At 56.6% G+C, this 24,053-nt stretch overlaps 1 protein-coding gene across 5 annotated transcripts; it reads right to left on the minus strand.

Annotated features, from left to right (window-relative positions):
- Positions 1-432: 432 nt before the first annotated feature.
- Positions 433-23,018, minus strand: LOC138060822 (dnaJ homolog subfamily B member 5). 5 transcript variants are annotated; one of them, XM_068925873.1, is made up of 5 exons: positions 20,218-21,049; positions 19,516-19,871; positions 14,134-14,378; positions 8,297-8,895; positions 433-2,653 (listed from the first exon to the last, which is right to left on the minus strand). In XM_068925873.1, exons 2-5 carry the CDS (start codon positions 19,581-19,583, stop codon positions 2,420-2,422), a joined length of 1,146 nt encoding a protein of 381 aa, XP_068781974.1. In that variant the 5' UTR covers positions 19,584-19,871; positions 20,218-21,049; the 3' UTR covers positions 433-2,419. The 5 variants fall into 5 exon arrangements, with proteins under 5 accessions (XP_068781974.1, XP_068781976.1, XP_068781975.1 ...); XM_068925875.1 differs by lacking the exons at positions 19,516-19,871; positions 20,218-21,049 and adding an exon at positions 22,965-23,018; XM_068925874.1 differs by lacking the exons at positions 19,516-19,871; positions 20,218-21,049 and adding an exon at positions 21,061-21,254.
- Positions 23,019-24,053: the final 1,035 nt, after the last annotated feature.

Here is a 24,053-nt window from a genome sequence, read left to right on the forward strand (position 1 = left end):
GCCTCGCCCCCGCCCCCCCGTGTCAGCTGCACCCTGGGGTGCCCCAACGTGGTGTCCCCCAGTGCTTGCGGAGGGGCAGAGCCCTTCCCCGGCCCCGCTGCCGGTGGGAAGCACAGCCGGCGGTGGGGTGGCCTGTCTCACCCCACGGGTGAGCTCACCGCCGGCTCCTGCGCCCCCCCTGCCAGGGGTTTTTCTGCAGCGCTCCCTCTGCTTGGGAGGGAGGGTGCTGTGAAGGGGGTTTCTTCCTCCTCCCCATCGGGGGTTACGGCCCCGGCACCGCACGCGGAGAGGAGCTCCGGCGGGGACGAGCCGGCAGCGCGGGGCTGCGGCAAACCGCTACCCAAAGGGAAGTGACGGGGCGGAGATGGCGGCTGCGCCTCGGCTGCGCCAGCGTCCCCCCACCGTGACACATGCCAGCGGGGCATATTTTTTAAAATACTTTATTTTTCTCTCAATACTGACATTACAAAAAAAAAAAAATTACAAAAAAAAAAAAAAAAACCACTAGAAAACATTCAGGTCTCATTGAAACTGAGAAAAACCAAGCAGCTTGCATCTGCGTGCTGACCTGTCTTCTCGCTCCATCGGTGTCCACCAGGGTTTGTGTGTCGAACTCAACAGGGAACAGCAGAGGGAAAAGGCGTCGTACCCTAACCATTCAAACTGGTCGATAAATTAAAAGCAGTGCGCTACACTTTCCACCTCCGCATAACGAAGCCATTGCACAGGACAGCCTCCCCGCCGCGTATGATACGCTGTACATCTGTACACCTCGCGCGCCGCCCCGCCGCACGCGCCACCTCGGCCCGGCCGCCCCGCGGCGAGACGTGAACCGTGTCGGGAAGCGGCCCAGCCCCGCGTCGCACGGACCGCCCCAAAGGACCCCTGTTTCAAGTCAGTGATTTCGCTTTGGAAAAAAAAAAAAAAAAGTAAAGGGATGGCCAGGGGGATTATTTTGGCACAGGTTTTCTTGGCGCCGGTCGGACCAGGAAGGCGATGCCGCGGTGGAAGATGAGCTTTTGAGCCGTACAAAGCCAGGTCAAACATGCCTCCCGCTCCGTAAGACCCCTCCCTCCCGAGAAAAATTGGCGAGAGGCTGAATAGGCCGACAAAGGTAAGAAATATAAAAATTCTCCTGATGGAAATCCAAAGTTTTAAAAAAATACAGCATTTAAAAACAAAACCACCAAGCAGATTGCCTCATGCTCCTCCCAGCTCCACTGTAACGCCCAGAAACACCTCCTGAATTCATCTTCCCTGTAGAAAAATATATACACGTGCATTTCTCTTCCTATGAAAATCCCTAAGGTTGAACTCAAACGCTAGTGAAAACCACAGCTCTGCTCACACTTGGCTCTGCTTTTGCACCGAAACTTGTGCTACACACATACTATGTTCTCACAGGCATGATGTTCATATGGCTGAACTGATCCCCTGAAAGGCAGGATGAACCGCTCCAGGAAACCCAAAACGGGCAGAGAAAACCCTTATGGAGTTGATCTATCTATCTATCTATCTATATATATATGTATAAAAAAAAGCAGCAATGCAAACTCAACACATCTGAACAAGAAAGCGCCCACCCTGGGCTCCCCCTTCCCTCCTGCTCGCTTGGGCTTTGGCCTGGCAGCAGGCACAGAGAGATGCTGGCCCAGCTCCACGCGGGTCTGTGGGACAGACCCAGCCAAGACCTACATCCCGAGCAGGGTGCAGGGGGACGGGAGGAACCGTCACCAAGCGCTTGGAGCTCAGCGTTTTCGTTTGGCACAGATGATGCTCGGTTGTAGTCTTGGCACCGGAGAGCGGACCGCAGTAGGACTAGGTACCATGGTCCCAGGTTACAAACAGTCCAGCTACAGTGGCCACTGTGTGCAGAAGCGATCCCTTTGCCATACACACAGTTTCCTTGGCACCTCGGTACAGCCGGGACCCCGAACAGCAGCAAGTATCAAAGAGGAGAAGAGGAAAATAACATCGGAGGGGGGTGTGTGTGTGAGGTCGTGTAAAGTCCTATTTACACTGTGTTTAAATCCCTACGAGTCCATCCTCTAGTCAGAAAGTTGGCTTCAAAAGCAGGTGACATAAAAACGACAAAGTGATGTACCTCCCTGGGCAAACAGCCCATGCCACTCGCTTGTGCAAGGCAGAAAAGCTGGACCTCTAGAAAACAAAGAAAAAAGGCTGGCAGCTAAGAGGGCCGTGAAGGGCTGGGCAGGAGCCCGCGCTCGCGACCTCTCCACTGCTGGAGTAGAAAACAGGCCAAGAGGGGCAGGCAGGAGGGTGAGTTGGACAGGACCTTGGGGGAAGGAAGGTGGGTTTTTTTGCATTTGAAAGTGCTCTGGCACCTCTGCTCCGCACAGGTCGGATGCTGTGGCACGTGCGTTTGGAGTATTGCTGCTTGGAGAAGAGTCTCCGGGCTCTAGGAGCACGGGAGGTGTTGCTTGAGGATCTGTCTCGTCTGGGGGGCTATTCTGTCCGGGAAGCGGATTTTGAACTCCACGATCAAGTCTCCTCGCTGGGTGGGGGCCTTGGGGAAGGGCAGCCCTTCCCCGCGCAGTCTCTTCACTGTGCCCGGCTTGATGATGTCGTTGCAGGGCAGCGGGATCACCCTCCCGTCGATGGTGGGAATGTTCACGGTGCAGCCACACAAGGCCTGCGAGGGAGAAAAGCGACATGCCGTGAGCCGGGCTGCCTGTCCTCCCAGGCCCTTAGCCCCTTCGCTCCCCCCAGACACCGCGGAGTAGTGATGCTGGCCTTGCCTGCGTGGGAATCGCCAGCTACGGCTCCCAAGGGTTTATCAAGAGAGCCCTGAGCTGCCCTCCCGGCATGGGGGGGGGGCACCAGTGGGCACAACCGGCTCAGCCCTGCGGGGTTCAGCCCTCTCCCTTCCCAACACTCCCAAACAGCTGGGGGAGTCTCCAAGCAGGCAAGAGATGAGAGACAAGCCGTATTTATTTACCTCTCAGAAATCACGCCTGAACCAGAGTAGCCTGGTCCAGCGTGACCTCCCAAAGCATCCTGCCTGCCCAGGGCTGCGGCAGTGCAGAGCCACCCCAGGACCGACCGCAACCCCAGGACGCTCACAGCCACCACCCTGAACCCAGCAGACGCTTTGGCTCACCCCGTGGCACGTCGCGGTGGGGAACACCTCGCGCTGATGGAGCGGGACGGCCTGGGAAGAGCCTCCAGCTCCCGTGGGGCTGGAGCAGAGCTCCGGGATGGGGACATCCCCGTGCCCGCATTGCTGAGCAGCGGGAAACATGCTGCATCCCTGCATTAGACACTCCCTGGATTATACTGCCTGGCTCTGATCTCACCCCCAGCTCCCAGGGTTAGCAGCACAGCTCATGCTCACTGGTGCAAGCCCAGGTCTCCTCTGGTCCTAACCTCCTTGCGCTGGGTGCCACGAGGTGCCAGGAGCTGTGCAGGAGAGGGTCATCCTGGCCTTGCTTGGGGGGGGGGGGGAAGGATGCCTGCTCCCCATCTACTGTGCTTCCCAGGAGACACTGCCAGCAAACGACCCGGGACTCGCAGCAACAGAGCAGGTTAAATTTAGCCCCCCCCACCCCGGCCTCTTCACCCAATCTGGGGGGGGGGGGGGGAAGGACCGAAAATCCAGCTGAGATCATCGGATGCTTCTGTGGTTCATCAGCTGTCGCCCTTCGCAGCCCGGCAACTCTGCCTGGCACTGCGGGTTATCTATAGCACAGGCTGCGGCTCCCCTGCCAACAGCCTCCAAAAGGTTATACCGGGCGCGAGACAGCGGTGCGGCTGCGGCGCGACGCTGAGGTTTCCTGGAAGCCAGGGCTCCGGAGGGCCTGTTCCCTGCTGCAGGTCCCCGCGCAGGCGAAGGGTCGAGTTACAGCATCGCACTACTGCCCGCCGGCTATTTTTACCTGCCGGCAGCCCAAGAAGGAAGCTGCAGTGAGACAACCCCCCCTGCCCGTCCCGGCCCCCCGGGCCGTGCGCCCTGCCTCCCCACGCTCCTCCATGGCGCAGGGCTTCTGAGCGCAAGCCCCCGGCCACGGGGGCGGCTTGACCCAAGAGCTGATTTCCCGGGCTGCCAGCCCTGCACCCGTCCACGTGGCCGGGTGCTGCCTCCTGCAGCAGCCGGGGAAGCGGGTGCTGCCCGGCAGCCGCAAGCCAGCCCGCATTAGCGAGGCCACGTGACCTGGGAATGCAGCAAGAAAATCCTTGTGTCCTTAAATAACTCAGACAGCTCTGCCATACGCGTGGGCAGCACCGTCTCCAGGCTTTCAGCAAGGGAGAAAGGCTGCCGCTAACAAGAGGGCTGCGGAGCGATACTTCTGGAAGGGGCGGATTTGCTGGGGATAAAGCTGCCAGGCGCTAGCGGTTCAGCTTCCCAGGAGAGGGGTTGGCGCAGGCTCGTCCCGTGCGCTGCACGCAAAGCGCTCGCCCCCCCCACCCCGAGCTGCCTCCCGGGGTACAGCCCCTCGTGTCCCCAAGAGACACCCCGCAAAGGAAAGGGAGGAGGAAGCGACTGGCGGTTTTGGGGGTGCTCGCAGGTGCCCACTGGCACATACTGCAGAGGGCTGCACGAGTCCAGGTGTGCTGCAGAAAAGACATCGCCGGCTGAGGAATGGCAAGCAGAAAGGGAAAGCAAGGGGTGGGTGGCGGACACAGCAGTTAGGCCTCAGGTTTCCAGCCAAGAGGGCCAAGGTAACACTGTCCTTTTATTTGCAGCAGAAAAGCCAAAGGCAAACTGAGGTGCTGCTTTTGCTATGGAGGAGACAGGTCATTCTCAGGGCAGCCACCTTCTCTGCAAGCCACCATGCTTCTGCAACGTGATGGTGCGTTGCGCTTGAGGAGTGCGGCGGGCAGCCGCCCGCACGCTCTCCTCTGATCAGTCCTCACAGCAACACGGCCAGCGGGAAGCTGGGCGGCTGTTTCAGCTTCCAGAATGAGCTTTTGAGACCAAAATAGGCCAGCAGAAGTGTGATTGGCATTTTTGCATCCAGCACCAAGGGACAGGGCTGGAAAAGTCGAAGCAGAGAGCCCTCTGCCATGCTCACGGTGCGGGCATTGCACGTCAGCAACATGTTTGCCCTGAAAAGCTGAGGAATGTTAGCAGAAACAGGCAGCAACAGTGAAGACAGGCAGGATCTTAACGTTTCCTTCCTAGAGCCAAGACACACCAATTAGAGGCAACTGCTCCTCCACCGTATGTTCTTGTTTTTAATTTTTCTTGCCCAACTTCACTGGCATTTAAGGAATTGGTTGTTGAAATAATACCAGTGACCGCAAGCAGGAGCGTGGATCACGGTGATACGCCAGCATGCAGCGCTCCACCGTAACTCAGGGAGCTGCTCTGCCTCCTGGAAAGAGGCTCCGTTTACCCCTAGGTATTAAATCAAAGTAAGTTCGAGAGCTAAGCTACGAGTGCAGAAATTTATCTAGGTCAGCAGTGGGCCCTCCTCTGCTTGCAGTGAAGCCACAGGAGGATTTTGCCACTGGCAGCAGTGGCACTCCAAGAGCGTTTCAGCAAGGCTGGAGTGTGGATGCTTCAAGGAAGGTGACGCCAGGTAAAGGATGCAAAGTAGGCAGCTCCCAAGGGCAGGCGTTAGGCACGCAGCCGAGCGGATGTAACATCTCCATAAAGGCCCCTTCCGGCAGCGCTGCCTGAAGATCTGCCTCCCAGGAGACACAGGCTTTTGCAGCTGTTGGCATAGCAGTGTCACTCCTCCTTCCCTCGGCTCCCACTGCGGCGCGTGCCTGTAATTTTAAGAATGGACACTTCCCTGCAGCCCACCTGCCTCTGGGGAAGCCCTCTTCCACCACACGCTTCTGCAGTGCTGAGCCAGCAGATCCCACCGGGCAGCAACTACCCCGTGCTGTCCTGGCCAAGGGGATGTGGTGCCGAAAGGGATGAGGACATGAGCTCTGGAAATGCCTGGGCTCAGAGAGTGGAAGAGTCGCACCCTGGCCCTCAATGTGCCACAAGGCAGCTTGTCCTTTGGGATCTCCTTGCCTTCATCTGCACCCTGACCAAACCATTGCTTGAGGCAGTCTAGGGTTACAAGTTTACAGCTGCTAGGTTCTGTAGGTCAAGTGACTGCTGGAAGGCCAGTACCTGCCTGGACCATGCTCTGGAGGGGTCCATGGGATCAAAGAGAAGGAGGATGGTCTCCAGGTTCCCTGTGGGAGTGCTGGAGCCGGACGAGTTCCTACCAGAGAGTGGACAGGTGTCCAGGTTCAGCATTGCCTGCTCCTGCTCAACTTTGAGAAGGAGCCCGTAAGGAAGCATTGCGAAACGGATGCTGCACTGCCAGTGCTCCAGTCACCCCTGTCCTGCTCCTAGGCACTCACTGCTCCCTGCCTGAGCAGGGCCATGGCAGCAAGCGTTACCACCCTTGGCAGCAGGGTGCTGGCAAGAGGTCTCCGGCAGGACTGTGAATCAGATCACAGCCCCAAACGCCTCCCAGATCTGCCTGTTCGTACCACACTGTGCTGCTCTCTCGTGGCAGCTGAAAAGATGAAAGCTAAAGCTAAAAAAGACAGACTCGCAAAGAAGAACAGTGCAAGGAGAGCACTCAAGGCTACAGTTGTAGGCTAGGTGATGAAGAGGTCTGTGATTTATTCCGTCACAAACCGAGATCGTGGCATACGGAGTCGGGGAGATCCTGGCATCTGCTCATGCTTCAGAGCACTTAAGCTACTTCTTCTCAAGGAAGATAAAAGCAGCAAAGCATTATCCTGCCCTGGCAAACAGAAGGATGGGGATGGCAGCCAGGCCAGCAGCTCCCCACGGATCTCCAGTGAGTTCAGTTTGTGATGAGGGCGTGCAGAGAACAGGAGCTCCAGCTCAAAGAAAGAGATCAGGAATTTGCCTGGACCAGCAATTTCCACTAGTCTCTGTTTGTGACTGCATCATGCAAACCGAATGCCAACACACGCCTTGTTTATGGGCAGCTGGAGAGAGATCACAAGTAACCTGTGGGTAAGACGTAGCTGGGGAACTACTTGGTACGGCACAGCAGCTACTTCCCCCGGCCCCACCATCAGCAATTTTGGCAGGTCTCTGCACTAGCACATGGAGCCAGAATAGTTTTCTTAGGGCTGCATGCTCAAAGGCCAACTCTGAGAGTCCTTCCTAGTCTAGGTTGCTACCTGAGCAGCAAATGATCCTGGACTAACATAGACTGGACATCAGGACAGCCAGCTTGGGGTTAATTTTACAGATATGGGAATGCACAGAAGGAAACATCTGAGATATGGCATGCATGCCTCCATAAATAATGCAGCCTCTCCCAAGTATTTCTGGAGTGGTCAGCAGAGCCAGCCACCACAGGAATAAACCTCTTTACTTGAATCCCTTTGCACTGTGAAGGAAATTCAACTCCCAAGTCTACAGGTTACCTTGAGATGAGTTTGCTTTAGTGTAGGTTTTGCATCCAGCTCTTCCTGACCCACTTGGTTCCCCCTTGCTCCCAGGACACCTGGCCATAGCCCTAGCAAAGATGCAGAGCCATCGCAAAGCTCTTCTGACTTGCTGGCGCACTAAAGAGCTCACGTTTCCCTACCCCAGGTCTGGCCCATTGAGCTGATTTCTATTAAATGCATCTGAGAACACAAATCTATCTTTGAAACAAAAATCAATTCATTAAGAAGACAGACAGCGTCTACAGTCTGAAAGGAACAGCAAATGGCAGCTGCCAAAAATGTCAACGTTAAATGCAGCTGCCAGCTGGCATTTATTAAAAGGTAGTTAGACAGCAGCAGTGAACGGCCCATCTTGTACTTGGGTAATCTCCCCTTCCTCTCCCATCCTTGCACAGTTTGAGGCTCTGATGCAGCAAGTCTCACTGTGACCTCCAGGACCGATAGCCTGAGTGTGCTGGATTTTGCTCACAGCCAGGCTTTCCTGAATATTTTATTTATTGCCCTCTATCTAGAGAAGCCAGAACCAAAGAAAACAGCTGGTTTTGGATCCAGGACGATTACTACAGCAGGCTCAGCTATGTGAACAACTAGGGACCAGACACAAGTCAGCCAACTTGTTTTTTCTCTTGTTTCTACAGAGGATCTGGGTTGTCTTCCGCATGTGAATACCCAATGTTGAAATAGAAGGATGGAACATATGGGGAAAGGGGGAAATGGATAAATACCACATGTATTTGCTCAAGAAGCAAGGTGCATCAGCAGGGACTGCAGTATCCCATATCGTACACTCAGCAGAAAGGTTGAGCAGCTCTCCAAAACAGCTCTCCCATCTTGGCCCCATGTGCAATGACCCAGTACCACCTCCCACCCTGTAGGATTTCCCACTGACACCCACCTCTTTAAGACTGATGTTTGCAGTGTAGACCACGTTTGTCCCATCTCTCTTGAAGTGTGAGTGAGGCTTGTCCTTGAGGATGAAGACGATGTCAGCAGGGATGTTGTCCGGGGTGGCGTCCCCTTCTTTGGGGAATGTGATTTTGGTTCCCTCCTTCCACCCCCGTTTGATGACAATGTTTAGGATCTTATCCTCTGTCCGCATGGTCCGGCCATCAGCGTTGAGCCTCCTGCGGGTGATCTTCATCCTCTTGGTGGAGCCGTGGTAGATCTCTTCCAGGGACACCTTGAGCTCATGGATGACAGGTGGGTCTTGGACCTTCCTCCGCGTGTGCAGGGACTCCTGGTGCCGCCGGTGAACCCCGTTAATGCCATTGAAACCAAACCGGCCAAAGGCACTGAAAGGGTCATCATCGTCATCAATATCCATGTCTTCCTGGTCAAAGCCATTGAACACTCGGGAGCGGCTGCTAGCAAAGAAGATATCGAAAGGGTTGGAGCCTCCAAAGAAGGATGCGAAGGTGGCGTGGGGGTCTCCATGGAAGGTGTAGTGGAAAGTGTTCCCTGAGCCACCTGAAGAGCCACCTCCTGTTTTGAGACCTAGAAGAGAATGGGGAACACAAGACATTAACACTCCCTGCTGAAAGCTGCTGGTTCTGCATGGCAGATGCGAGGCTGTGCTGGGAACCCATCACAGCTGCACTTTCCAGACAGGTGCAGGATCGGGAGTATGGTCTCCACCGGCTCCAGGCAGCCTTTCCAGCAGCTCCTGGTGTTGTCGGTCACCCCCTCCATCCCAGCTGCCCATGGAGAGCATAGACCAGGGAGGGATCACCTCAGCCCACATCACACAGTCCTGCCCCTACACCCAGCCAGCTCCATCTTAAAAGCTGCCTGGTTTTGTCCTGCTATCCCTACTGAAAGACCTGTTTGCTCTCTCTGGTTATGTTACAGCCTTTTCACTTAAAATGTTTCCTGATTAGTCCATTTCCATTTTTCCCCATGGGCAAGCTTCCTTTTAGCCCAACTAGCTCTATCCCTCTAACTGTTTGCCTAAGCTAAGCAAGCCAGCCTCTTCCAGTCTCATAGCACAGCCTTGTCTCCTCTGAACATACTAGCAACAACTCTAGCCAAACATCTTCCCCGTGGATGAGAATGGGTACGGCTGAGAAAACTGTTAGTGGCCTGGGCTGGAAGGTGAGCACAAGGACTAGCTGGCTCAGGAGCAGATCTGCTTGCAAGCTTTTCCTTCCTGGTAATGAGGATTTAAGCCTGTTCAGAGAAATCTTGCACATTAAAGGGGATGAAGCATCCCACCAGACTTTTATCAGCCACTTCAAGCTGCATTTGGAGCTGAGCCGCTGCAGTCAATGTATTGGGTCTTTGACATCCAGCCAGTGATGCACAAAGCCCACGTTTGGGCGAGCTATCTGCTCTTGCCTGTTACCCAAAGTACCTGAGCTGCACTGACAGTCACGGGCTAAAAGCAGCACATTTAGCATGTTAGAAAAAGCTTTGAACTCAGTAAGCAACTGTACAGTCAGGACTTTTGTTGGCAGAGCACATGGAGGTCAGCAGACCTGCCCTAGCTAATCCCCCCCCAGCATAGTGAGGTGCGTGGGAGCGAAACAGCTCTCTGCACATTAGATCAAAGGGTCTGACCTGAGGTCCTAGCAGCAATTTGCAAACGGGGTGAAGGTTTGGCATCGTGATAGCTCTGTCAGAGCACCATTACATCTGCTTAATAGGACAATCATTTTGCAGGAGGACGGTTGAGGGCAGGGTTTAAACACATGCATGTGCTACCTTCCCCTCTGCAATACAAGGTCTTAGGGGTCAGCTGCTGCCACTGGAGTGGAAGTCCTACAGTGGTATTTTTGTATTTTTCCCAACTCAAAAGAAGATTTTATAAAATGGCAACCATTCCCATGGAAATCTCCCCTGACAGATCCTTGGCAGAGCCTTACATCACTGCAAACTCCATAAAGTCCCAAGCAGCTGAGGTACAGGACAAACAGCCCCCAAAAGAAGTCACACTTGCAAAACCCCTTCAAGAGGAACCACAGAGGAGGTCAGGAAAGCACAAGGAGCAGTGGGCAGATGGTTCATGGTCATATACTCTGCAGCATTATTTTTGACTAAGAAGGTCAGGGAAGGGTTAAAACAAGCCTAGCTCAAGGACTATTTTCGGGGGAAGCCAGTGATGGTAAAGGGCTATTTGAAGGGCCATCCCTTGTGCCAGCACCCTGCACAACAAGCCAGCAGCAGGCGATACGAGGGGGACAACACAGTATGGACATGTTTGCTCCTCTTTTCTGCTTGGCTTGATTGACGAATTTATCATGTGAGGTAGAGGCCTTCTGCTTCACTTTGCACTCACTTGAGCAGGAGGCCTCATTGCCCGGCTGGGCTCTCAGCCTCCTTGCAAGGCAGCAGCACTTGGGCAAGCTCACAGGTGGTCCGCAGCACCCCTGCCTTCTGCCCCTGCCCTGCCAGGCAGTCTGTGCTCTTGCAGAGCCCATGCTGTGCGCTGCGCGAGGCTCCTGGTGCCACTGGCCTCTCATGGCCATAAGAAAGGCTGTGCCTTTCAGACCCCATTGCAGCTCTGTCAAGGAGGCGGTTTGGCCTTAGGAAAGGGCTGATGGCAAAGGGGATGTTAGAAGGTGGCTAGTGCCCCATGGCATGAGAGATGTGGAGAGTAACAACAGCCGTCACGCCTCTCAGCTCAGCACCCTGGCTGCACAGGTCCGATTTTACGAGCGTCACCCTCCCCAGCCTGGTTCCCAGGTTGGACCTGGGCCTTAGGGCAGGAGGAGCAAAGCCCCACGGGGCCCACCCTGACTCAGGCCAGTATGTGGGGCCCAGAGGCCCCCTTAAAACACTAACCAGCAGGCCACATCGCTCCAAAAAAAGGAGTTGGTTGGAAAACAAAAGTGGGCCTGTTGCAGGAGCAAGTGACTAGTCTGGAAGTCACCATCCAGGAGCCAAACCTCCGGGACTGATGACAGTCCGTGTCCTGTCCCGCAACAGGTCCGGGACCAGCATCAGCACCTCCCAGGCCCTCCCTTCAGCCACAAGGCCTTCTCAAATCTTCCATCTCCTTTTTGCCCAGACTCTACACCTTGAACTTCTGCATGGGCTCTCTGGGTACAGCCAGCTCAGACGCTGCGTCTGCCTGCTCACGCGGCCATAATTACGGAGAAGCCCTTGTAGGGGAAGTCGGCCTCTCCCAGCCCAGGGGATGGAGTACATTTTGCATTGGAAGAGGGATCACGAAAGGAAGAGGCAAAGCAGCTGATTATGGGCCAACATGGAAAGGCCACTGAGCAAGGAGAGAGTGGCAATGCCAATAGCATAACCAGTTGCTCCAGGAATAGCTAGAGGGCAGCTACAAGTCACAAGGAAATCCGTGCCTTGCTCTTGCTCGCTAACATGAAAAGCCCACGGGTGCCCAACAGCGTACGAATGGAAGAAAAGAGGACAAAATAGTGACCCTGACCACGCGTCCAGTGGGAAAGAGATACAGCACTGATTCTGCCCAGGATACTGGAGAGAGAGTAATCATCTCCAGTAACCAGAAACACCCAAGGGGTTTGGTTTGCTGGTACTTGAGCCCCATGGGACAGGTGCCGTGCTCTTTTCAGGCAAATCCATGCCCCTCAGGAAGGGCTGAACCTGCTTCTAGTTATTCCCATTTTGAGTAGTTCAACACAAAAACTCCGTGCCTGTGTTTTCTCTGCCAGGGTTGCCAAAGTAGGTGGGATCAGCTCCCATAGCGAGGGCATGTCTCCAGGCCATGAGCGGAGCAGGCTCAGGCCTGGTGGCTTTGGGGTCCACCAGCACCGGAGAAACCCCAGCAGCATGAGGCCGTTCCTTACCCAGGGGAGCCCTGAAGGGGGGACGACCCCAGCGGCTGCTGAAAACGTGCTTGGGTGATCATACGTATGGGTCTCGCCAGGCTGCATGCTGTTGGTGCTGGGGTCGCTGTACGCACTGTGGAGTCTTTTATTAGGGGAAAGAAAGAAAATCATTCACACGCTGGGGCCAGTGACAGAGAGGCAAGGCCGATTTCAAACCCAGCCTCTCCATTCCCTGCACACTAGGGGAGCACTTTTCTGCTGTATTTTTTTCCCCACTACTCAATTAACTTATTTTAGTTGCCTTCGGCGACGGAGTTTTCACCTCGTCCCCAGAGAGCCCCTGTCCATAACAGATTGTTCAGCCAGGAGGTTTCACCTTTATGCAATCGCTGTTTACCTTCACTTTAATCCCAAGACAGCAGTGAGACCAACAGGAAAGCAGGGTCCAATTTCAATGGTGCCTCCAAGGAAAAGCTAGTTTCTCACTTGAGATAGCCATATCTAATTTTAGACAGCAGCAAATCACTGCGGTTCAGTGATTCCCTTGTAGCGGTGACATAATTAACTAGTTAAGCAACTGGTATAGGCAACAGTGAGAGCGTGCATTGCCAGGCAGAGATTTTCTAATACAGCTCTGTATTTTTGCTTAGATAAACCAGCAGGGAGTTTCCCCAGGTCGGTCTGCGCTTTCACACCCAGAAGCCTGCTTTCTAACAGCACGAGGAGCCTCTGGGAACTTCTCCATGGAGCTCCTCAGTTTTTTCCTTAAGTTTCTGATGTCTCTAGTTCCCCAGCAACTTTCAGGCAGTGGATATAGTTACATCAGTCAGGGGTACCAGTCTCTGTATCCTCCTAAGACTTCTTTGCTTTCGAATGGCAGAGAGAGCCTTCTCTGTGCCTGCCAGGAGCAGGACTGGACTGATAAAGGTACCTCTGACCACAGTGTATTTCTGCTGGTGTCTCATAAGGGGATGCACCTGCTTGCTGGGCCCACAGGAGGGGCTGCATCTTCCACTGAGCAGCCTGTTTATACTAGACCTTCTGATCTTTTAAGCACCCAAGTCCTTGGCTGATTAATGCCGATGCTATTCAGTGCTCTCCTCACCCTCAGCAAATGGGGTTGCAGACTTTCATATTCGACTAATAAGGCTGTGTGTGGTGGAGCGGCTCTCCTCCTCCATGCCAACCGGGAGACAACAGCAGCCACTTAGTTTCAAAACAAGAACCTATTACTTAAATTGGGAAAGGCTTTGAATCATGTAGGTCAGCGTGTGCCAGAGAGAAAAGTGGGAATAGCTTACAAATGGCACCTCAAAGCATGGTAACGAGGACTTTGCAGAGGGGAAATCAAGGCAAAAGGAAAGGTTATCTGCTAGAAAATTTAGGTCAACTAAACAGTCCTGTGTGACCCAGGAGTCAAACTCCTTTCTCTTCTGTTATCTCAGTAAGTGATTCAGCCTTTGGAGGCAGCACTAAAGAGCTAAGAAGCGCCAGCTGGCTTCCTGACCGTCTGAGCTAACTACCTGGGGCTACTAGCTGCTGCAGGGTGATTCCTTGCCTGCCCTGTGGGCTGAGGGCAAGGAGATCCCCGCCCGGCCTGGCCCGGCCCGGCCCGGCCCGGCCCGGCCCGGCCCAGCCTGGTGCAGGGCTGCACCTTGCAAAAGCAGCTCCGACCTGCTGCAGAGCAGTCAGTGGAGAACTGGGTCGAGAGATTATTTCTGGCAGTGAGGCGAAGTGGCATCAGCGGAGCATTTGTTCTCCCCAATTCTGCTACTAGTAACCTTGTTTTGGAGGCAGCAATGAATCACGGGGAGAATTCCGGCCACACCACCTACGCCGCCGAATGCCTGCTACATGGTAGGGTATAAAAATGCTCCCTTGCCTATAAAAACCTACTAAGATCCGAAGAGAGAACAATCTGGGATGCCTCTGCGCCCAGCTCACCCCTGCCTTCGAGCGGGAGCATTCGTCACCTTACCTTCTTCCCCATATTGGTCATAAACGGCTCGTTTCTTGGGGTCACTCAGGACATCATAGGCCTCTGCAATCTCCTTGAATTTCTCCTCAGCGTTGGGGTCTTTATTCTTATCGGGGTGATACTTTAGGGCCATTTTCCGATACGCTTTCTTGATTTCATCCTCATTGGCTCCAGACTGGATGCCCAAAATCTTGTAATAGTCCTTCCCCATGACCGCGACGCTGCTTGCAGCTGAGTATTTATTCCTGAAAGCAGAAAGACAGCTCTCTGTAACGCAAGTATCGCACTCCGGGAGCCAGAAATTGGACGAGCACACACTTATCACGGAGCTGTCTCTCCCCCCATTGCACCGGCCAACAACACCAGAGCCAGTTCAAGTCCACGTTTTCCTTGCAAGAGGTAAAGTTAAGCGTAACGGTGCAGAGCAGCCGCAGGCAACACGCTAGCGCTGGAGGGCTAAGGCACCCCTTGGCTCTGGGTTTGCCTGCCCAACCTGCGAAGCAGGGACAGAGGCACTCATCTTCTGTGCGAAGCTTTCAGGCTCACGGACAGGAAGCACTAAGCCAGCACACAGAATTATTATATGGGCAACGTCGACGCTAACGTCATGCGAGGCCGCTCGTAGGCGTGACCGTTTCCCCCCCACAGAGCAAGGAGGGCTGTGCGGAGTTTAAACGTAGCTGTCTCCCCCCTCCGCCGGGCAGGCGAAGGGCAGAGCTTGGCTTGCTGTCTCACGGAGGTTCAGCAAGGAGAGGGATCTGTGCATAGCTAAGGCAAAGCAGGGTAACGACTGCAACTTCTTAAGTCGTTGAGGAGATGGCAGCACAGACTGAAAACCAACAGGGACAGTGCTGCCGCATTCACCTTAAAGGAACTTCAAACATTTTGTTCCTCAAAGCAATTGGCATTCAGCTGGAGATAAATGCTTCCAGCACGTCAGAGCTGTAATTTGTATTTAGCGGAGAGAGAACGAAGCCGTTAGACAGAAACATCTTGTGATGGTGGGAGGTTTTTTTTTAAAAAACACTTTCTAGCCTGACTTGCACTCCCTTTGAGTCTTCAACTAAACGCTGCAATCAGCTAGAAATATTAAGTGGCATAAGAGGTGGTTAAGTGTCATAGCCTGACACAACGCAGTGAGGTCAGAATAGAGAAGCAGCTCCCTGGATTCACTTTCTCCATCATGTGGGTGGCTTAGGACAGAGCCATGCCTATACTAAGGCATTGGAAACTCAACGGCCATAATCCAGGGAAGGAAATGGATTGGCAATTAATTCATTCCACAGGCATGCTGCTGCAGCAGCAAAAGCCAGCAGTCATGGAAAGCCAGGGGAGCTCCTAGAAAGACATGAGACCAACTGCTCAAAGCAGAAACAACGGCAAAAGTGAGCAAGACCCACGCTCTGCCAACAGCTTTGACTTGCTCCTTACCCTTCAGTTTTCCAGCCCTGTGAACTTCTGTCCCTCCTGAACATGACCTGCTTTGCCCTGCCTCGCACAGCACATAGCTCGGTGCTCGCTCCATGCCATGCTGTTCTCCAGGTGTTGCCCCCAGCTTGCCCTCTGCTCTTGAATGCTTTCCACTAAGCCAGAGTTTTTGCACTCTCTGAGCTCCCACCCCCTCCTCGCTCCAAACTGCCCTGTCATGCCCTGGACAGACCAACCCTGTCCCCAGCTGCTGTGCCCTTTGAGCCCCTCCAGCAGACTGATTTCCACACCGTGTTTGAGCCTTGGCTCTTTCCTTTAAGGTCATACAGGTCACCAAATGCTCCCTCCTGTCCTCACTCTGTCCATAAGCAGATGCTCCTGGTGGCCACCAGCTCCGATGAGCACTGCTGGGCATCCTGCCCACCCCCTGGAAGTGCACATCTGCAGTGCTGCACTGAGCCCCTGGCATCATCCATCCAGGGACAGACAAGCCAGCCTGTCTTGGGCAATAACCACTCTACAGTTGGGGGGCTGCTGCAGGGGCTTGGAAATGAGCCGTTTACCCAGCTACCTCAATGGTCCCATTGATTATCACAGAATCATAGGATGGCTGAGGTCTGAAGGGACTTCCGGAGATCATCTAGTCCAACCACCCTGCTCAAGCAGGGTCACCTAGAGCACGTTGCACAAGATTGTGTCCAGACGGCTTTTGAATATCTCCAGCGAAGGAGACTCCACAACCTCTCTGGGCAACCTGTTCCAGTGCTCTGTCACCCTCACAGGAAAGAAGTTTTTCCTCAGGTTCAGACAGAACCCCCTGTGCTTCAGTTTCTGCCCGTTGCCTCTTGACCTATTGCTGGGCACCTCGGAGAAGAGTCTGGCCCCACCCTCTTGACACTCCCCCTTCAGATACTTATACACATTGATCAGATCCCCCCCAAGCCTTCTCTTCTCCAGACTGAACAGATCCAGCTCCCTCAGCCTTTCCTCAGAGGAGAGATGCTCCAGTCCCTTCATCATCTTAGCAGCCCTTTGCTGGACATGCTCCAGCAGCTCCATGTCTCTCTTGTACTGGGGAGCCCAGCACTGGACACAGTACTCCAGGGGAGGCCTCACCAGGGCTGAGGAGAGGGGCAGGATCACCTCCCTCGACCTGCTGGCAACGCTCTTCCTAATGCAGCCCAGGATCCCCTTGGCCTTCTTGGCCACAAGGGCACATTGCTGGCTCATGGTCAACTTGTTGTCCACCAGCACTCCCAGGTCCTTCTCTTATGATGATCTGAATCACCAACTTGTGCTCCCTCTGAGCTAGCCACAGTGCAGTCACTTTCCATTAGATCTGGAGGAAGATCAGGCATCCAGCGCAAAAGGGTTCACAGGCACGTGAACTTCTGGAGGGAACAGTAGTGGGCTAAGCCTTTGGTCAGGCCCACTGGCACCTTCATAGAGGCAAGCTCATGTGGACGAGGGCAGGAAGGTGGTTTATACCAGCAAGATGCCAGGCACTTGCTCGAACTGGTTGCATCACCGGCCTCAGGGGTAATTACAGAAATCAGAGGCAACACTGCAGCCCGGCACACCAGCGCTGTGCCGTGCTATTGTTAGAGACACAAGAAGGCCTCTGGGGGTGTAAAGAGCATCCCACAGCATCTCCAGATCCGAGCTTCTAAATGCCAGCACGTTTCTGTACCAACACAGCCTCCAGCAGGAGCCCTCCAGCTTCTGTGCAAAGAGCAGCCATATTTAACAAACCCACACAGACGTTACAAGATGCTCTAGCCCGTACCCACCACCGACTCTGCATCTGTTCTGATGACTCCTAGGATTCTGCCCTTTCCACATGACAGGACTGCAAGAAGCCCCAAATGTCGGCCTGAAAGGTCATTTTCTTAAGGGCAAGCAAACAACACTAACCAGACAACTCGGTGTTACAGATTTTCTTCTCCAACTCCCAGCTGGGCAACCGGGCAAGACCGCAGATACCCTCAGCCCCTGGCACAGCCACATGCATTCAGAGCGCTGCTGCACAGACCACCTTGCTTCAGCCATGCATCTCTACCCGCCTCTCTGCATAGCTCCACTTTTGCACTACACCGTAAAAAAAAAGTCATTGCCATTACCATTGCAGAAGGTGATGTGAGTAAACCCAGCTTCGCTTTGAGCTGAGCAGTGAGGGTCAGCTACTACTTGTATGCTGATGCACGGTAACCTGCTGATCCAGATTCCTCAGTCTAACACCTTCCGGCTCCCTCCTTTCCCACAACAGCCTCTTGTGACTGTAGAAGCTCCTTACAAATGCTTAGAAGGCCACCTTGGTGTCCTCATTGCCATGGTACACACAAGAGACCTGGCCTTGGCACACCAGCTGTTTGATCCCTGTCCCTCAGATCGGAGCAGCCTTGTTCACTGGGATGCCGTCCTTCTACAGCGCCAGGCAGGGCTCAGACCTTGACTGAGCTCCTCTGCACTCAGGCAAATCAAGGGACACCAGCCCCAGAGCTGGCCGCTGGCCTGATAACAGCCCCTTTCTGGATAGCCCAGGGGAAAAAAATCCTCCCGAGCAAGGTCAAATGAGGCAATGCGGAAGACAACCTCCTTTTGTACCCCAATCAGATCATGTCCTGAGGCATGGAGATCAGAAATGTTAGATTTTATCCAAGTTGCTGTTACAACAGAGGCCAGTTGTTGCTAGCAGGACCTACACCTGCGAGCTAGCAAAACACATGGGGCACAGTGCCTGGCTGTGACCCAGCGCAGCTGTATCTGACACCATCACGGGTCCTTCCTACCTGGCTGACACCCCACAGCGAATTTTACAAAAGGATAGCCCTGCCCAGACAAACCAGTACTTCCTCCCTTAAGACCTCCGGTCTTTACCATCGAGAGGTCCCTGGCATGGGGGGATGCCTGCTGGGGGACGCTCTCGGGGTCGCGGTGCGAGCAGAATCAGACACGTCTATGCAAAGCCGGTATCTGTCCCGTGCCCCAGCGCTGTCGGGATCCCAAATCACACAGTACCTCATTTCCCAGTCTAGTCAGCCTGGCTGCTGTCTTCCCCAGCAGCCCGCGTCAGGCTGGAGGGTCGCAAAGGGAAGGAGAGAGCAGGCAAGAGCTTTGGAAGCTGTGAAGTCTTTCGTCTGGCTCCCAGCTGGGCTTGGGGAGGCTTCCTCAGGCTGGCTGGCTATGATAAAGCAGCTGAGAAGCAGCCCCGTGCAGTGATTTACTATGATGAGTCCCGAAGACAATTAGACTCTTACAGGTGACCTGGTGGGTTAAGCCACGCTTCGGAGGCGACACTCACATGTGCGGTGGTAAAACACGACTCTGTCCCTGCAGAGCTTTCCTCCCACCTCCCCAGGATCAGCTGTGCCTTTCCACAATTCCTCTCTCCCATTCTGCTCAATCATCCTTTTCTGCCTTCCCATTTAACCCTCTAGGGAGCAGGGCGAAGATGCCGGAGAGCAAGGGCTTTCAGACAGGCAAGTGATTTCAGCACCTGCATTCTCCTTCCAAGCTGGGACACCTTACAAAAACATGCCATGTTCAGAAAAGCCCCAGACGTCCAGTTGCGGAGAAAACCACAGGCATCTCGCAGCTGGTGACCGCACTGCTGAGATAACCCAGCATCTATTCGCCTCTTAAAAAAAAAAAAAAAATTCTTTGTTCCAGCCCTTCACATGACATCAGACCATGCAAGCCCTGGGTCAGCGAGCCAGCTGAATAGCAATCATTTGACATAATCCCGCTACTCTATAGTCATGTAAGGGAACAAACCCACACAGATAGTGCCTTCAGTAAGATTTTCCATCTCAGACTATAAGGTCACTGCAGGATGATAAGCGATGCCAGAGGATCACGCACCGGACAAAGATGAGCGCTGACAGGCACCTTGGGTCGTAAAACATTATTCTTCAGTAATGAGAACACAAGCACAAGACACATAAACCCACTTACCGAAACTTTACAAACACATTCAGAGTCCAAGCTGACATTTTTAAAGGCTCTAATTTTATTTTAAACATCACACTGGCCACAGGCTCTTCAACCCCTACAGCGCCGGCAGCTAGCGCGTGCCCTTCTGGGAGGCAACGGAGGGTGGCACGGGACGGAGAGGAGGAAGCCACCGGGGCGCACAGCGTACGCGACTGCAGCGAAGCGATGCTCTGCAGTTGCTATTGTGGCAGCCTCTCCCCAGCTCCTTCAGCACAGAAAAGGGAGGTCCTCGCCAGCGGAGCGGCTGCGGGTGGCTCTGAACTCCGCTCTGAGGACAGCCGACGCAGCTCCGAAACGCCAGGGGTGGGTGGGTTCGGCTGCAGGGAAGCAGGCGTCAAAGCGGTTCACAGAGCAGCCTCCATGCTTGGCGAGCAAGCCTTCCTTTGTGTGCTTGCTAGCAGCGCTCAGCCATCCCCTCCCCGCCACCGAGCGGGGAAGAAACCGTTCAATGAAGTCACTTGACAAGCAGTAATTTTCCTCTAATTGGTTTCTTGTTGCTTTCTTGGACCGAGAGACACAGAGGAGCACCGGGCTCTCTAACGCAGGCTGCGAGCTGCCGTTCACGACTCCCAGATTAAGACATTTCTGCAGCCAGCTCAGGCATCCTTCCCACTTCCCAACCTGCAGCCGCCACGAGATGCCCGACCCTCAGCAACCCGTTACCTTAACGTCCCCAACGCAGTCACCTCCTGCAGTAAAGCAGGTAAAAGCAGTGAGAACAAGGACCCCAGGGTCCCTGGGTTTCACCAGAAATTAATTGCTCACTGCCTCAATTGTGTCAGGGTTGCTGCACCCACAAGGCGAATCAGAGAGGGAGAAAAGTAGGACGGCAATGATGCACGAGTCGGAAAAAGTAACGTTAACCGTTTTGCACCTTCCCATCTTCTCCCTTAAGCCTCACGGGAGTCTCCGTTTCCCCGCGGCGCCAGCACTGATCCCTTGCACCTGAGCAGAAGGGGCTCTGAAAGCCACGTTCCCACCGAGCAACTCTTACTACCCCCCCGACACGCTCCTGATTTTTCCCTCACCGGAGCTGGGCACTGGGACGGTGCCTCCTCTATGCTGAATGGCACAAAACCTACTTCTGAGAAGTCACCTTCACACACACATCTATGCCTCTCGCAGCAGGGCACCTGAAGCACGCCAAGGAAATTCAATGCCACCGCGTCCCCCCGTCACACAGTAACTTCAGAGCATCCTCTCCGGGCGCGCAGGCTTCCCGTAACCTGTGCTGCCCGTCCCCGAGACAGGGAGCGCCAGGCTCCCCCAGACGTCGACCCAGACATCGCCTCAGGTTTCCCACCTGAGAAATAACCCTTGGGGAGCCAGCACCTGGAGAGCTGACAGTCCCCATCCCAAAGCCACCGCATCCCCGGGGATGGGGGTCCGGTCCCACTCCAAGCACCGTGCCTGAGTGCAGGGGGTGCCGAGCGGTGCCGCCGGGCAGCGGCTGCCCAGGGAAGCCTGGGAGCCGGTGCCGGGAAAAGCCCGGGGCTCGGTGCGTACCTCTCCGCGCGGCTCCAGAAGAGCAGGATGGCCGGCATAGCAGCGCTGGGGCAGGCAAGCCCAAGTTTGGTCAGGCACGGCGAGGCAGGCTCCGCGCGCCAGGGCAGGCAGAGCCACCCGTGCCCGTGCTGGCTGCCAGCCGCAGGGAACCAGCCAGCAATGTCATGACTACACGCAATGAATCATCCCTTCCCCAGGCCCCCACACGCACCGCCTCCCCCTCCCCACTGCCAGCCCCACTGGGGTGCTGGCACCTGCGTGGGGATGGGGTTAACCCTCCCCTCGCTGCCTCTCCCTGCACGGCTCCCACTGCAAGTCCCGCTGGGGTGCTGGCATCAGTGTGGGGAGGGGGTTAACCCCCTTCACTGCAACCCCATGTGTGATGCCCCCCATTTCCGGACCTATTGGGGTGCTTGCACTGCTGTGGGGACGGAGTTAACCCCCCGCACTGCTTCCCCATGCGTGGTGCCCCCCACTTCCAGCCCCACTTGGTGCTGTCACCCTGTGTGGGGATGGGGTTAGCCCTCCCCTTGCTGTCCCCCCATACACAGGCCCCATTGCCAGCCCCACTGGCGTGCTGGCACCTGTGTTGCCGGGACGAGGTGACAGCCTGCTCCCCCCCCCGCCCCGGCCAGCCCCACTGGGAGGCACTGGTAGCTCCATGGGGGAGAAGGGTTAACGCTCCCTCCCTACTGCCCTCCCTGCCACCAGCCCCACTGGGGAACACTGTCCCCTCCAATGGGGACAGTGGTTGTCCCCTTCCTTGCCAACCCCTCTAGCCCCACTGGGACACACTGTCACCCCCCATGAGGGTGGGGTGGGGAGAAGGATTAACCCTTTCCTCCCCAGCCATCCAGCCCCATTGATTGGCACACACTGCTGCCCCCAAGGTGGTGGTGGTGGTGGTGGTGGTGGGGGGGGGGTTTTAACCCATTCCTCGCCACCCTGCACAGCCTCACTAGGACACATCACTGCTCTCCAAAGCCGGAGGGCAGAGAAGGAGGGTTAACCCTCCCCGTGCCACCCGCTCCAGCCCCACTTGGACACGTCATTGCCCCACTATGGGGCAAACGAAGGGGGTAACTCTTCCGTTCCCCACCCGCCCCAGTCCCACAGGGCGACACTACATCCCCCAGGAGTGGCAGGTTTAACCCCTTGCCCCCCCAGCCCTATTTGCATACATTGTTACCCCCATAGGGGCAGAGGGGCTGAATCTTCCCCCCCATCCCGTCCCCCTCCTCGGGACCCGCTGTCACCCCACGGGACGGGGGGACCGACACCCCCCCGGCCCCCTCGGGACCCGCTGTCACCCCACGGGACGGGGGGACCGACACCCCCCCGGCCCCCTCGGGACCCGCTGTCACCCCACGGGCCAGAGGGGCCGACACCCCCCTGCCTCCTCGGGACCCGCTGTCACCCCACGGGACGGGGGGACCGACACCCCCCCGGCCCCCTCGGGACCCGCTGTCACCCCACGGGACGGGGGGACCGACACCCCCCCGGCCCCCTCGGGACCCGCTGTCACCCCACGGGCCAGAGGGGCCGACACCCCCCTGCCTCCTCGGGACCCGCTGTCACCCCACGGGACGGGGGGACCGACACCCCCCCGGCCCCCTCGGGACCCGCTGTCACCCCACGGGACGGGGGGACCGACACCCCCCCGGCCCCCTCGGGACCCGCTGTCACCCCACGGGACGGGGGGACCGACACCCCCCCGGCCCCCTCGGGACCCGCTGTCACCCCACGGGACGGGGCGGCTAAGCCGTTCTCGCAGGCCCGGCAGGCCGGTGCCGGTGCCGGTGCCGGTGCCGGGCTGCGCGGCCCCGGCCGGCTGCGGGGCGGGGGCAGGGCCGCAGCCCCCCCGCCGCGGGGTCCCGGTGCCGCCCGCCGCCCCCCGCACTCACCGCTCGCGCTGTCCCGGGGCGCCGCGCACTCGCCGAGCCGCCCCCCCCACCCCCGCCCGCCCGCCCGCTCCCGGGCCCGCCCCGCCCCCTGGCCGTGACGGCGGGGGAGTCCCGCCCCCGCGCCCCGCCCGCCGCCCGCCCCACCCCGCCGCCCCCTGTTGGGCCGGGGGAGTGCCCGTCGCGCCCAGCCGCGGCCATCATTGGCCGGATAGAGCGGGGGAGGCGGGGCGGCTCGCCCAGCTCGCCCCGCCTCCTTCCCCGGGCGGCCCATTGGGTAGTTTAAGCCGGCGCGGCCCCCCCTCGAGTTCTTATTGGCCAGCGACGCTTTGCGACCGCCCGCCCCGCCGCACCTCGGTGGCTTTTTATAGCGCCGGTCTCGGCGGAATTCCCTCGGGAATCTTCTGGAAGATTGTGACGTCAGCGGGACGCAGCGCGTGCCCTTGGGGGGGGGGGGGCGTGGGCCTGGGCCTGGGCCTGGGCCTGGTGGGCTGCACACGGTGGGGGGGGGTATGTGTGGGGGGAGCAGCCCCTGTGTGGGGCTGGGCCTGGTGGGCCCCACATGGTGTGGGGGTATGTGTGGGGGGAGCTTCCCCTGTGTGGGGCTGGGCCTGGTGAACCTTATGGGGTTGGGGGTGGACAGGGGGTATAGCTGCCCCTGTGTGGGGCTGGGCCTGGTGGGTCCCACATGGTGGGGTATGTATGGGGGGAGCTGCCCCTGTGTGGGGCTGGGCCTGGTGGACCTTATGGGGTTTGGGGTGGACAGGGGGTATAGCTGCCCTGTGTGGGGCTGGGCCTGGTGGGCCCCACATGGTGTGGGGGTGTGTGGGGAGGGAGCTGCTGCTGTGTGGGGCTGGGCTTGGTGGGCCCCACATGGTGTGGGGGTGTGTGGGGAGGGAGCTGCCCCTGTGTGGGGCTGGGCCTGGTGGGCTGCACATGGTGGGGTGTGTGTGGGGGGAGCTGTCCCTGTGTGGGGCTGGGCCTGGTGGGCCCCACATGGTGTGGGGGTATGTGTGGGGAGCTGCTGCTGTGTGGGGCTGGGCCTGGTGGGCCCCACATGGTGTGGGGGTGTGTGGGGAGGGAGCTGCCCCT

Source organism: Struthio camelus, chromosome W, assembly GCF_040807025.1.
Source record: "Struthio camelus isolate bStrCam1 chromosome W, bStrCam1.hap1, whole genome shotgun sequence".
Classification (NCBI taxonomy): domain Eukaryota; kingdom Metazoa; phylum Chordata; class Aves; order Struthioniformes; family Struthionidae; genus Struthio; species Struthio camelus.